A 15,563-nucleotide genomic window follows, 5' to 3' on the forward strand; every position below is an offset into this window, starting at 1 on the left:
GGGGGAGGGGGCAGCGCGCAACACCCCGTCCACCTCCCCACAGACAAACAATAGTAATAATAAAATAAAGATGCGAGTAGACGACGTGTCTCCTACTCTGCATTGCGGTTTTCGTAACCTGCTTCCTCCTTTTCAAGATGGTCTCCTTTCCAGCGTCCCTCTTAGTCCTGGCGGTCTCCTGTACGCTCGGCTGCCCTGTCTTGTTCCTCAAATACGCAGAGCAAACGAGTGCACGTGAGCCGAGCATACTCCGCCTGCATATTAATATGCCGAGTGCTCGCTATCGGTGCAGTTCCAAGACCGCGAATCCATCGCGTCCACCAACGGTCGCGACCTGGGTCACTGCCCGATGCACACCAAGTCGGCTGCAAACGAACAAGGACCAAACGGCGGCGAAGCGCAACAGATAGCCAAGAGAGCGAGCCGGCGGCCCGGCAGTCATCACGGGGCCTTTGAGCCCGAGACAGGAAGGAAGCAATCGGAGGGAGAGAGAGAGGCAGTGGCCAGTCTCATCGCAGACAGGCTGGAGGAGTGCAAGGAAAGGGAGGAGGCGGCATAGAGCGGAGGAAACAGTATCGATCGGAGCTGCAGGCTTGGTGACCGCTCCTCCGCACGCAAGCAACGTGTGTCCAGCCCCAGGCGCCCCTGGGATGCTCGCCGGGCCACGCCTTTGCAGTCAGCGTGAGCGCCTGTTTGTGCACGCTGATACGAACACTATTCTGTTTACCACGCTGTACTCTTCGCGCAAAGGACAAAATAAGTGAAACGTACAAACGTGCGCGCACGTGTGTGCCCCTTTCAATTAACCTTACCATCGCGTGAACAGTAGTTACAACGCAGTAAAGAGAACAGCCGACTAGCTCCAGTCGAAGCTTTACAGATACGAATATGCTCGTCTGGAAACACAAGCTCTGCTGAAATGCGAAGCGTCTGCTCAAGGAGGGAGTCGAGGATGGGTCCAGCTTATAGCGTGCGCTGCGAACGTAAGTTGTGCATGCTGGCGTTATGTAGTTTGTATTTGCCGCTATAACATCGTTCACAACTTTCCCCCAGCTTTCTTTGGACTTCGTAAGATGCTGACTAACAAAGAAAAAATCAAGGCCCTCGGATTCCCCCATCCTTGTCACACACACAAAAAAAAAGATCAGGTGATTTAACACATAGAAATACGATCGAGTTAGGTTACGTCATAGAAAATCGAAGTGGTTGCTAAGCACTACGCAAAATAAAAGGAACCTGGCATTTTTGAACAGAGTATACCCGACATGTGTCTCACGCCAATGAGGAGGACGTCACCACGGGTGCCCCAGGGTCCCGAAAGTGCGCGAGAAGGACGAGCTTATCCTTGAAGTTGACGCCTAAAGGATAACCAATGCACGGTCAACATCGTCAGATGGTATGGGAGAACTGGGCCCTTGTCACTCTAGCAGGGAGAACAGCTCACGTTACACGTGCGGAAGCAGACTCATTCGCCTCGCGAAACGCAAGATAAAAAATGGTGGTGTACCGCCGTACGCCTTAACACAGTGCATTCTTTTATAAGACACTCCCTCTTTCACTCCCCATTCCCCTCCCCACGTGTAGGGTAGCAAACTGGACTCAGTCAGGTTAACCTCCCTGCCTTTCCGTCTTCCCTTCTGTCTCTCTCTCTCTCTTTATAAGACACCATTTAAGGGGTACACGGCGAGGCAGTGCCTTTTTACGAAGTGCACGGCGCAAAGCCAGCGTACCACGTACACCACAGAGAAGCAAAGCACTTTGTCACAAACTCCGCGAGGCCACCGACAGTTTCCCACGTGATGCAGCACACAGCGCTATCATATACAAACAGCCCCCCAGCAGCTGGCGCCCGTAATCTGGCGAAGCGAACGAGGAAGCGCAAACAAAATGCGAGACCGGACGAGACGACGACGCGACTGTGCATGTGACGCAGGAGGATTCCCCGTTGACTCGCTTGTCGTTGCGCGGTTTAGAGGCGACAGCGGGGAACGACATTCCCGAGCGCGCTGTGCGGGCCCACCTGGCGGCGGGCTGCGAAGGTCGATGCGAGAGAGCGGCTGCCGGGCGCGCGACTGTGAAAAGCTATGAACTCGCGTCGCGTGGCGGTCTCGCGGCGCAGAGCGACAACCTGTTGATCACAAAGCGGCTCGGCGACCGGCCAAGTGAGCAGGAGTGCGGACGCTAGGCGCAGCGCGAGGATCCCCCCCCCCCCCCCCAGACACAGAGAGAGAGAGAGAGAGAGGGAAAGGAGGGAGTGAGGCGACGCCATGTGGAGCCAGAATACGCGTGCTTTTACTGACACGACGAAATAAACGGTCACTCAATAGACCGGCAATTCCTCCTTCGGTTCCCAGCTCTATTCAGTCCCAACTCCCAGTTTTTAAGCAAACGGATTTTCTTTCGGCCGTTGTCGCGGTTGATGGTCGGTCGGTGGTCGGACTCGGCGAGGAAAGCGTTCGTTCGCTCGTTAGCGCTATTCGCTTACATTGGCAATCGTCGACTTTTGTTCCTGCGCATTCTGCCGCTCTCTGTTCGTTTTGCGCAGCACTTAAAGTTGTTGTGTATGATGCTTGTTTTCTTGCTTGCTAGCTACGTAGTCAGCTTGCTTATTGCGGTGACCCATGAACTTGACAAGCAAGCTATTTCCTTTAGTGCGCATGTGCGCAGTATCTTTGTATCCCACCTTCCCTCTCCCCTTACCTTTTCTTTATATTTCCGAGCGTGAATAAACCCGGCGTTCTTCGGCTCGTACGACTGTCTCGTTCACTACGGAAGGGGCGTTGCCTCCGCCCGTCAAACCATCGCAACACTTATTTGTTTGTTTGCCGGGCCTAAAGATAACACTAGTGTAAGCAAAATTTAAAGGAACAATAGACAGGTAACTACGACTCCAGGATGATGCGGTATGCCCGTGATGTAGGGCACATCCCATCACAACACATGCATCGCTCGAATCATATACAGTACAGCTATAACAGGCCACACGAAGCATTTTGCATATTTTTTCCCTGTGAACTATATACGTTCGAGATATGTTCGTCTGAATACTAATTACTTCCTGACAGTAAATCAGAATGTATGCGCATACTGTAGGGCACATACCATCACAGCAACGAATGCATCATTCTTAAAAGGAACGCCAAATCTCTATTTTTGTACTGATTACAGCTCAGTACACGGATGAATGGGCAGTAATCTTGAGCCAATACAGGTCTACCTAACAGGCCACATCAAGCCCTTTATATTTCCCTGTGACGTTGATGATACCTTGGAGTTGCGTTCGTCTGAACACTAATTACGGATTTCCTTTCAGAATGAGCCATAATGTACACGTATGACGTGTACTATGCGTACTTTGCTCTAACGTGGCGGCGTATACGCGCGTCGCAATGATACAACGTGTTACGCAAATACAGCTGTGGCGGTTGCATGCGTTCCGAAATTAACGCTGAGAAAAGAAAATACAATCCAAAAAAAAAACGTGAAAGTCTATGAAGCACATATGCCCCAAGTGCGTAATTGGACCGAATATACAGCTCCTTGACGACGGAAAAGGTCTTCGACCAAAGGACATCTTGAAGGAAAGATTGAGTATAACATCTTTCCGCGGCTGAGTATAACACCTTTCCGAGGCTGGCTCGCTCTCCGTTGTCCCTGGCTAACACTGACAAAGTAAAACTGCGCGATTTGGTAGCGGCTCGCGCAGAAGCTGTGCATGCTTTCCACAGCGCGTTCGTCCAGGAACATTTAGCTATAGAATAGAAGGCGCGAACGATGTGAGAAGTGACGTCATCAGTGAAGGCAGGGATCTTATACTTGTTATTTCAACGGAGGACAGCTTCTAACGCGAGCCAATGACTATATCTTTAACGGTGACGGATGCTATGGTCTCTTGACTGGCTCTGATACGTCCGGAGTCATTGTATGTCGTAACACCTGCGATGTAGGTACAACAGACTAATACAATACAGGCTTCCACAGGTGCATGTAGCATACCTAATGGGCAACTTCATGTGGCTGTTGAAGTGAGCGATATTCACGTTTCGGTTTAATGACCGCGCAACTCATCGGAATCGCGCTTGAGGGCTGTGTGTTACAGGCAATGCTAATTTGACGTTAAAGGGAAATCCTATATCAGTTTAGCCTGACAAAGCACACTTTCGAAAGTCTATATATGTTCATTTTGCGGTCAGAAGTCGCTTACTAGAGGAGGAAATGATGGGTGCTTCGAAGAAAAAATCTGCTCTTGAACGAAAGCGCACATGCTGGTTTTATTCACAGCAGAGTCACTACACAGTACAACGCAGTATCGACATTACGAGCCAGCTATTTCATACTCACAGTTGAAGCGCGCAGAGAAAATCACGGTGAAGACGATGAAAACGAGACCTAACCGTAAAGAGAGGAAAGATTCACGGCTGCGAGGTCTCGAGCGGAATCGCCTACGTTGTGTCCAGGGCTTCGTATACATTTTGAGTTAAGCTGCAAGTGAACCTCCAAAGAAAAGCAAAGTTTTCAACCGTCTCTCTCAGCCTTACCGCGTGACCTCACACTTCAAAAGTACGCAGGCATATTTAAGAAAAAACGCGAACAAGACCAGCTTTGCCCGCGTCCAAGACGGCGCAACATGGTTTTCAGCACGGACAAAAAAACAAAGAGAATGAGGAAAGAAAGAAAGAAAGAGAGAGAGAGAGAGAAAGCAAAAGAGAAAAGGAAACGAGCCAACGAAAGCGCTGGTGAGTCTGGGCAGCCAGGAAATGCGCGTGGGAGAGCAAACGTGTGCGTCTAAACGTGCGTCAACTGTGCAATCGGGGAAAGAGCGCAATGCCAGAGCCCGGAGGAAAAAGACGTGGGCGCGGTCGCGGCTCCGAGCGGACTGCCGCCGCGCTGCTTGGCGGCCGTGAAACCGGAACGCAAGACTGGGCCGCCTATATCGACGAAGGCACTCCGTCTTCGGACTCCCCGCTGTACCACGCGGCACACGGGGCAGCCGATAGATAGGGGGGCAACAACATAAGGGCTTGTCCTTCTTTATCGAACTATCACTATGCACACATAGCTCGATCGCATCGGGCCGGTTCGTTTCGTTTCACAGCACGAGAACGGATACGCGGTGTACCGCGCGTACGGCGAGGCAACAACACTTGGGGGAGAAGGGCGTCGAACTGGAATCCAAGCGAAATCGCGACTGCGGCGGTGTTAAACGGGCCAGCCGGCTTGCTCCTCCTTTAGAACTTGGCTACGCGATCGGCGAGACGCAATTCTGTCAGCCCACAACTTTTACGGCACGTTCCAATTCCCCCACCCCTCGTGGAGGGTAGCAAACGGGGTGCTCGTCTGGTTGACCTTTGGCCTTTCCTGTGCTTGCTCTCTCTCTCTCCATGCGCGTACGCGCGACACTGCACTGACCATTCGGGCGAAATTAGGTGCGCACATCAAAGGACGGTGGCTCTGACTTTTTTGCAACGGCGGTATACGCCCACCGAGTGTGTGTTCTTACCGCGTACGCGGTGCGTCGCATCTGCATTCCAGGGAAGTCGGCTTGCAGGTTAACGCAGCGCTTGGAAAATAATAAAAGATGGCCGGCGTGACGGACGCACGGAAATCAGATATACGGCTGCCGACGAGAAAAAGACCCGTCCTTCGCGGGCATTCGCGTTTATGCCCCGAGCTGTCAATCGGCACCAGAATACTAATTAGGAGCACACGTTGAAGTGCAAGAGGGCTTCGAAAATAAACCCGCTTTTTTTTTTTTACGTTCTGCTCCAAGTATTTGTCAAGACTGCGGAGATAGGCATTGCCGATAAAGAAAAGTTCATCCCCCGTGTCTGTATGCGCGCCCTCCTGCCGCTTCTTTCTTTTTTTTTCTTCTAATCTTATTTCTTCATTTACTCTTCTAAGCGAGTACGCCTACCTGAGCTTTCAGGTCATGTAGTAGGGCCGCAGTGACGGATCTCCGCTCATACCTTGAGATGGATTATGCAAAGCACGCAAAACGCGTAATGGATCTCTTATATGCATAGAAAAAGAGAGAACGCTGGTAACGCGCCACTGCGCTGAGCCAACGCATAAGTCGATCTCCTTTCAACTTCCCCCACGTACAACTTGAAGCTCTTTCCTCTTTACAGCATTTCGTTTCCCCTTACTTTTCCTTCACCTCGTCCTCGCGCTCAGCAATGCGCGTGCGCATCTCGCAGCGATGAAAGTCAAGATCCCGTTCTCTCGCCGAGTGTAGTGCTGACGGCGGCCTCCCCCCCGGGGCAAGGTCGCCGGCGCCACGGACCGACGACGACGACTGTCACAACCGGTTACGTCTTTCGTCATCCACGGCCGAGAAGGGGATAAAAAAGAAAGAAAAAAGAAGCGCACATCGTACGGCTTTCGGTAGCGAAGTAGATATCGGGGGAAAAAAAGCTCATGTATAACTACGTATAGAACATCTGCGTCACGTACGTGGCGAAACCAAGCCCTCGATTGCGTTAATCTCGGAGATGCGGCTCAATGCTCGAAGAGGACATTGCATGCGAGGATGAAACACGCATGTAGAACGGTATAGACTGCGAGAGGGAGAGCGCAGCCCAGCGCAACGCTTAACGAGAACGCATTGGGTGTCGTATAAAGTGTTACGTAATAGCCACTCCCTACTTCCTTCCCCCCGGCTTTGAACGAAAAGTATTGTACAAAAGAATACTTAAAAATGCCGAAAGGCCCACTCTACGGGATTGTCCGACGTGCAACCAAGAAACAGCGCTGGCTGAGCCAACAGCAACACAGACACGACTACAAGACGACTATACACGACAATTACAAGACGACGGCTGGTGCTTCGCGTTCCCGAGTTAGAATGTTGCGATTGGCGCCAGAGCTTTCTTTTCTGGCGACTTCTGCAGTGGCAACACGGTGACGATAAATGAGCAAATACGCACGACAGACGCGAAATAACCGTCTCTAAAGAACCCTCAACGGTTATGTCGCTGTAAGATCGATATTTCATTACGCGCACATAAATAAATCCCATACTTAGCCTTACGTGCTACAAGGAACCTCCTTCACACACACACACACACACACACACACACACACACACACACACACACACACACACACACACACACACACACACACACACACACACACACACACACACACACACACACACACAAATAAAAAAAATAATAGACATGAGAAAGAAAGCAACTAATGTTTCGTCACGATCACAGCCGCAAACCTGAGATTTTTTCCACCTGTCGGCGTGTGTCATATTAGCCTACACAAGTTTGTAAGAAGAGAAAATTAACAGGTGGACGTAAATTTTCGAGTCTATTGCGTTGGTGGCAGCCTGGGCTTCAGCATATGTATACATTGTTAGTGTACACAACTTCCTCTTTATCTACCGCGCCGGAAACGCTGCAACTGCTGTCAGCCGAGGTAGACAGAAACCTGAGCCCAGGAGCATCCGTGCGTTACGGAGAAATGTGCCGACGCCGTAATGGACACATCGTGGCACATTTATTACTTGCGAGGCTTGATTCACTTTCCCTAAAACTTTCTTGGCTGATTAGCGAAGAAGGGTAGGAGCACTTACGGGGCGATGTTAAAACGCAAGTCAGTTAGAACTGTCCGCAGAAACGGAAAAACTGAAGCGCACGATAACGACCGAACTTGTCACCTCCGGTATAAATTGAAACGAAAACAGGTATAACCGATCACAGCGCCTGTAAAGCGTAAATACACGCACCTGCGACGTAAGATCGCTCCGTAGCTGGTTTTTAAACGTGGTGTAGACCCAAGGCTACGTTCCGTAGTCTTAATTGAGCCACTGTTACAAACGCAGGTGAACTTGGAAGCGCATCCACGCATGCGGAATATAGTTGCGAAATCGTTACGCGTTTCTTGTCGTTTCTTTGTTTCATTTTTTTTTTCTTATGGTGCGTACCGCGAAAGACGCGATTGCGACCGCTGTAGCCGTAACATGCAATACAGCCACCCAGGTTGCTGGCTAACCTGGATTCACAAGATGAGGCCGATCGTTTAATCAGTTCGCAGAATAGCCTGAGGTGACAACGAATTGTGTAGCAAGCAGTTCGTCAGCGGCTTCCTTTGTGCGAGGCGCAATTCGGCAGCACTGAGCAACGTTATCCTCGTCCGCAGACTGAACTGTAGCGATCCGTCCCCGCATACAGCTTTACCGACGAACAAAAGGAAAAAAAAGGAAAGAAAAACGCGGGAAACATTTCTGGGCGCTCCGATGCGCAAACCGTCTCGAGAGCTGCGATTGGAAACTCACCGAACAACGCTCGGGGAGAAGAAATGATAGAAAATTATATAATACCGGCTTTGGACAACAAGCATCTAGGCCCTTCGCAAATGCTTTGCCGGGGGAAACGCTATCAGATTTCTCAGCACAATCCGAGACGTTACCGCTGACACGCCCTCCCTCCAAGTGTCAGGCCGATCAGAAGCTCTGCCACTTGTAAGATCCAACGAACCGCAGCTCTCGCTGGCCTTAGCTCGTCACAGCTATTTTCGAATTCACACACTTTCGCGAACGATCAATATGCGGCCACGGCCCAACCGAAGGCATCCACTCACCCTTTCGTGTAGCGATCGCAAGTCGTTGGTGATGATCTGCGGCCGGGGCGGCGGCGGTTCCTCGTCCGAGTCGCACTCCTCGTGCTCGAGCTCGGCGTCGATCTCCTGCTCGAATTGCACCAGCAGCGGCGCGAGCATGCCGAGCCGGGCCCCGCGGCGGGCCACTTCCAGCAGGCACAGTATGAAGCTGCGCTCATTTTTCCGCATCACCAGGTCCTCGGTCTCGAAGAGCAGGCACTCCTTGATGTCCAGCGCGCGGCAGAAGGCGATGAAGTTGGACACGTTGTCGCGCGCCTGGAACGTGCCCCGCTGCACGTCTGCGCGGTACACGACGTCGCGGTCCGGCAGCTTGAGCGCGGCCAGCCGGCCTTCGCGCCGGGCCGCCTCGAGCACTTTGTTGGCGTGCCGACACAGCGTGACGCCGTCGTCGAGCGACTCGAGGAACGCCTCGGGCGTCAGCTTGAGGCCGTACAGCGTGTTCATCCACTCGGCCAAGTCTTCCTTCATGGCCCACAGGTACTCCTCGCTCGACTTGAACGGCCGCAGCGGCCGAATCTCCAGCCGCACGGCGCCGAGCTCGTACGCGGCCGAACACATGGCTCAAAACTGCTTGTCGGTTCGGGCCGGCTGGCCGCCTCTTCTACAAACTTCGAAAGGCACTCGCGCACGCACTGCACGACGCGCGCACGTCACACACAACCCGCACCACCTTCTGAACGCCGGTACCGCGCTAGCGCGGGCGCTTTCGAATTCCTCGCGCCGGTCGTGTTGTCGAGGCGAAAGCTGCCGCCACCGCCGCCGCCGTGTTGTTGTAGTAGTAGTACGCTCGCCCGCGCGCTCCCGCTAGAGCACCGCCCCGTCCATCCCGCTCGTGCCGCGGTCGGTCTGCTTTTCACTCTCGACGCTCGACGGCAGCCCAGACAGGAGCACGCGCAACGGTCTCCTGCGGCAGTGGGTCACGTGGCCGGCGCGCGCGGAGGGAAACGGCTGGCAACGCTGGCGTCATCTGTCGGCCGTCGGCGGAGACGGAGGCGCGCAGTCTTTCCTCCTCCGCAATGCGGCCTGTGACATTAGCAGAAATAATAGCACTGTGTCTGCGTATAGTAATTAATTCGTTAGTAGCATCGAACCTTGCGCTGCTGTATTTTACTCCTGCTTTTCGTTGTTTTTCTGCGTAACGACGGCAAAACTGAGTCTGTTCGCAAGCTGGGCCGTGAGCAGCATTCGAGTTAGGAAGTGAGTGAGAGTGAATTAATTAATGCACAGGCGTGATTATCTTCGCAATGTGACGCTGGCGTTGCATGCGCTCTTGCACGAACGATCAGCACAAATTTCGCCAACTTCACCGACTTCTTTGAGCGATGAGCTGCAATGCGTAGGTTCGGAATTCGTTCCAATATCATTTTATGCATTCTGAGTGCAGCATACCCCCATTTTTCTTTAATTTATGCATATCGCTGCTTCGTTAGCGATAATTCTTTGGAGCTGCCTCACTGAATTAACGTATGCTATTGGGGAACTGCGCTGTTGACAAGCACAGTAATGGCTCGTTATAACAAAGTCAGCTCGACAAAAAATTATTTCCTTATACACGGGATTTCGTTAAAAGCGATGTAGTTCTCAGGAGGCTGTATGAACACCAGATGCATATTCCAAGAACGCAGGAGCTTCTTCAGTTGATATTGAAACAAAGCCGCACTCGGCAGGGAATTGTGTGACGATGGAGCGGTTTGCAAAAATGAGGTTAGAGTCGTGGGAAAGAAAGTCCACGCGCACAACACGCAAATAAGAACCGAATGATCAAGGAAGACAAGCTCTGAAGTAATGAAACTTGAATGCGTATGTTTGACGAGGGCGCCAATACAAGAATGTCACAATAATTTTTAAATACAGCGAAAATAAAAACAACAAACACAGAAGTACCCTCAGGTAGGCATAGCCAGACACCAACACGTGCACACAAGCGACAGTAAGCAAAGTGCAAGAGGTGTAGCAAAGCCGGTATTACTCTATATAATATAAAGCATATACAGTGCGACAGAAGGGCATGACGAGTATAAATGCTTGCACAGCATGCCAATGTGAAAGAGAGCACAAGGTTTGCTTTTAATGGCGGTAACTCCTCTTTTTCTTGCCTGCGCTGCAACGAAAATGAAAGGTGGCTTCTTACATATTAACGTTTTCTGGCTGGCACATTTGTGGCATTTACAGCTAGCTAGATCGCTGATCTAGTGTACTCTTCCATACCGACGAGAACTGCACGCTAATGTATGAACTACGCGAGGAGGGGGAAAAAAAAAAGCAGGTGGACGCTATATCCTAGTCATACAGTCGGGTGGCTGCTGACAATGTTCCCTTTATTCTGTATAGGAGAGTCAATCAACACCTTTAACGCGAATTCCGCGCACAGAAGATGAAACGCGGCCCCGGAAGAAAGCGTTGTCGCTCATCTTACATGTATACACTGGTCGGTTAAAACAATGCAAAAACGAAAAAGCCGGTTCCTCTATAGGACGTCCTTGTTCTTGCACTTGTTGCTGTACTCATTCCTTGCCTTTAGGCACGTCTTTACCACGTGGGCGGCTGAGATATGGAGGCCGAGGATGGGTCCTCGACGAATACCGGTCAAGTGCGTTTCTCCGAATGCGGCGGAGGTCCGTGCCTATATGGCTTTGCAAGTGCGCTCCGCGTACGCATCTGTCTTCCCCCTGGAGAAGGTATCCCCGCACGCTCGTTCGTCCTGAACGTCGTTCCAGATTAAACAACCTCCCGCCCACACGGAGATCGCTTGCCATTCTTTTTTTCTCCACCACTCGGAGCCGGCTTGCGCGGACAGCAATGAAAGGAGGCTTCGCGAGCCGTCAATTGAAAGCAACATATTTTTATCTCTTTCTTTCTCTCTTGTTTTTTGCGCGTCTTTACATGACTTGAGACAGACGGTGACGAGGTGTGAGAACTGGGTGCGTCCTACATCCATCTCGGAAGCTGCGCATCGCCGCGCTAAAATGGCGGGCTTTTCCGTTGCTGCGAAGTCCACTTTGGCGGAACGAAGAGTCCGTCTTTCAAGCGGCTCGTCGACGCGGGTCGTTATGGACGAATCGTTGCGATGCAGCACTCATCGTATGCGACTCGACATTTTCTGTTTTATTTTTCTTTGGTGAGAGCGCTGTCGAGCAGATTTAGCCTGCCGATGTTACAAGGACCGACCGACCGACCAGCACACGGACCCTCGTTGCCCGCCTGTCCACAACGTCAAAATGCGCACTGGTGCAGCACAATTGCAAATGACACTAAAGACTAATGACATCTATATAGGGAGTTACATTCGCTTTCTTTCTTTCTTTTTCTTTTTTTGAGTGCCATACAAGCCGAGGAGTTCTTGTCGTAATCGAAGGATCCGTAAGCAAGAAAAGCACGCAGAAACGAGAAATCACCTCTCAATTTCCGCACCCGCTCTGCGTGACGACAGTGGTTTATAATGACGTCCGATAAGCGCGCTACTAGGTGCTTACCAGTAATTGAGAGTTACAGTGTACTCGAAAGCCATCCGAAATGTCAAGGTGGCACAATTAGGAGAGATTTAGCGCGAGAAATCGCTTTAAATGTGTCGTCACCATCATATCTTCGGAGGTACACCGCATTGCGTCGCCATAATTTGCACGAGATCTTCCGCGAAGCATGTGGAAATATAGTGGAGCGCACAATTGCTCCGGCCACGCACGTGCATCGATCAAGGTAACACTGGCGTGCCACTCCGTCACTCGAACGAGGCTGCTGATATATGTGCAAGACACGCGTCTTGAATCAAAGCGCCGAAACCATTAATTTATTCAGCGCTAATACAATTAAAATGATTCTCCAACTGACGGATGCGCATTACGATCAGATTTAATTTAGTTCACAGTGGCAGCTCGTCTTTGCAAGGTATTTATCCTTGCCGCTATTTCAGTATTCAGTATATATGCAGAGCTATACCGTTGCTCGAACAGCACGTTCTGAGGATGAGGATCAACTTCATGGCGCCCTTCGGTAGACTATTGTTGAATTCCAATGGCAGATCGCGAGCGCTCGGCCCGATCACGAACGAAGGGCGTCGCACCAACTGTGATCGCTCTCGTAAAATCTACGAATTGAATGCGTGCACTCCCGCGGGGCACTTAGTATAGGGAAATCAAGTGAGAGGGCGATAAACTAGAGGTGGATCTAAAACCCCTTAATCTTCGTAAAGTAGCGACACTCTCCTCCTCCGCCTTCACTCCTCGTTTCTCCTCTCTTTCACGCTCCCTCCTCGACCGTCGCGCCGCGTACACTTCTCAAGCGTAGGAACTGCGCCAACATGTGATTTTCGCCATTCCGTAGACGCTTCTCGAGCGAAAATGGCGCTGAAGCACGGCGCGAGGGCCCACGTGATGCTATTTGGCCAATAGTGATGCGGCGTCGGCCTCGGCCAGAGCGCGCGAGGAGGAGGCGGCATTCTTCAAAGCGTGGCGCCACTTTACGAAGTTTAAGGGCCTTTAGGTGGATCGGGTAGGCCTCACTACCATCACCACCATCATCTGGATCATCCCAGCATTGCGGTGGCTCTAGTCAGCCAACCAGCCTTCTGTGCGTTTGCTTTTGACCCGTGTCGAAAGAGTCATAACTGGATTTGGAACTTATAGTGCCTGAGTCGGAGCTGTCACTGCTCAGGAGCAGCAAGAATAACGCACGCCGCGACGTAGCATCGATGTTTTCCATGTCGTCCATAGCTGCACGCGACCGGAAACGGGCGACCGGGACAGTAAGAGCTGAGGCGGGTGAAGGAAATACGTCACGCGGACTTACGGTCAAATGTGCCGATTTCGGCGGAGCAAACATTTCTTCCCCCGCAGAGCGATTCGGAATCGGTGGCTGGTCCCAATCTGTCATTGGAACACACAACTGACGCTCTCATTCTGCCATTGAAATGGGATTGCTCCATACGAAGCATAAAACCTTGATCTCGATCTACCGTGGGAATTCAACATGTGTGTTTTCGAAAATAGAGAGGACTCATTAGCTCGCTTGTCTGTGCTACCTGCAAGCGTCATTGGTTCACTGCAATAAATGCAAAGAAATAAAGGAAGAAAGAAAGAAAGAATTTGCCGAGGTGCATTGTGAGAACACCTATATCGCGAGACAGGGGTTATGAGTTCGAACTCCGTGCGATAAGAATAGTCTTTCTCTTTTTCCGTGCAGTGGCATCTTGTGACAACAGACAGGCAGACCGAGCGACCAACACAATGAATTAGGAACCACGTGAATGTCGCTTTGTGATTCGTAGCACTGTTATCGCCGTCACAAAAAGATATACAAAGTCCACACCAGTTATATCCCCACAGCCTCCTATCCCTTTCCCAAAGGGAAAGGAAAAAGAATAAATAAACGAGAATAAGCGAAACGACACCCACATTGACAAATGGCACATGCGGCAGACAACCTGACAAACACGTGTATTACGCCTCGACGGATACGCAGCATTCCACAAAGGCGCCTCCACATTCCGAAAGGACAACAATAACGCTCCGTGCAAGCACAGGCGCGCGCGCGTGAGGCTTGCAAGGGCGTCGCCCACACGACCGCATGCCACCGCTGGCGCCGCGCGAGGACATCGGTTTCTTTTTCGCTTCCTAAAGCGCGCACAAACAGGCGCGTGCACACAGACATCGCTTGAAATTACACGGAATCACGTGTCGAGGTCTCTCTGTGTGTCAGCGTTGTCTCGACGCAAACACCCCTGCACACACACACACACAAACGGCGCACGCTCATTTAACGGCGCAGCAGGGCACGCGGTGGTGAGAACGGGCGTACATGGCTCGGACATAGCGGTTCCTTCTCTGGGACAGCCGTCATCCGATGGGCTGCGGCGTGACGAGCTATGCATCACGCGAGGGTTATTATTCCTGTCTGTCGCTCTCCTCCTCCTCTGTCTCCTCTCCAGTGTGTATGTTCACACTTGCGAAGGCGAAAGCGAAACGCGGGAAAGAAAATCGCGTCGTGTTTTCACACGCAAGCGAAAGCGGAACGCACGAATAAAATCGCCGTAGCCTGTACACTCTCTTCCTCCGCGGCGCGGCTGTGGGTGAGACGTGAGCGTTCTCTTCGAGAGGTGACCAGAGTCTGTCGGCAGCAGCAGCAGCCGCTGTATATCAAGAAACGTACGAGCACCGATTCAAGCGAGTGGCGGCGGCGATTTCACGCCTTTGACGTGAAATCGTCCTTTCTCCCACCGACGTCGTGGCCCGTCACCGTCGTGTCCGCGCTCGGTCGGTCGCTTCAATCCTCCCTGCTCTCTCGTCGCGTCTTTTTTTTTTTTTTTGTTTCCTGCGTTTTATTTCGGTTTTCCGCCGCGTCCTCCCGACCTCCTTTCCCGTCTCCTGGCAAGGACGTTGGAATATTTATTCTCTGACTCACGGACGGCGTCAGAGGCGTGTTCGTTCCCCGGGGGGTGAAAGCACGATGGCGACCGGTCAGGGCAAGCCCGCACACACGCGTACTACATACACACGCACGCACGCACAGAGCAGAAAGCGACGCAATGAGCGCGCGGGCCAATTGTCGGCGGTGTGTGCGACGAGGTCTTTGAGCGATCGCCGAAACGAAAGGTCGCCGACGCCGGGGCAATCGGCTTCGGGAATGCCGCGTTGTTTGAGGCGACGGCGCGCTATCGACAGGGCGCGTGCTTGTGTGCCCCGGCGGGCGACGTGTGTTTGAGCTCCAATCTCCTGGGAGACAGAGGGGACGGATTAGGGCGACCTCCTGTCGGGTATACGCGGCGCGAGGAGAAGGCGCATTTGCATTCTAACTGCGTTTCCGGAGAAAGAACAAACGCGTTTGCTGCGACTTCGGATAAGCGGCTGGAAATGGGAATAGAAGGACCGGGCGAGTATTTGCCGAGTGGAGTTGGGCAGCTCGTGGGAACTAGTAAGCAGGCAGCAGGAAACGTGGTG

General features: G+C 52.0%; 1 protein-coding gene across 1 annotated transcript in view; it reads right to left on the minus strand.

Annotated features, from left to right (window-relative positions):
• The window catches only part of LOC126548698 (uncharacterized), a 219,443-nt gene extending 209,923 nt beyond the window's left edge, over positions 1-9,520 (minus strand). The window contains exon 1 of the mRNA XM_050196891.3: positions 8,593-9,520. Coding sequence (XP_050052848.1) covers positions 8,593-9,189 — 597 coding nt within the window. The 5' untranslated portion in view covers positions 9,190-9,520. The remainder of the gene's footprint in view (positions 1-8,592) is intronic.
• Between the last annotated feature and the right edge of the window lie 6,043 nt (positions 9,521-15,563).

The sequence above is a fragment of the Dermacentor andersoni genome, chromosome 3 (assembly GCF_023375885.2).
Source record: "Dermacentor andersoni chromosome 3, qqDerAnde1_hic_scaffold, whole genome shotgun sequence".
Taxonomy (NCBI): Eukaryota; Metazoa; Arthropoda; class Arachnida; order Ixodida; family Ixodidae; genus Dermacentor; species Dermacentor andersoni.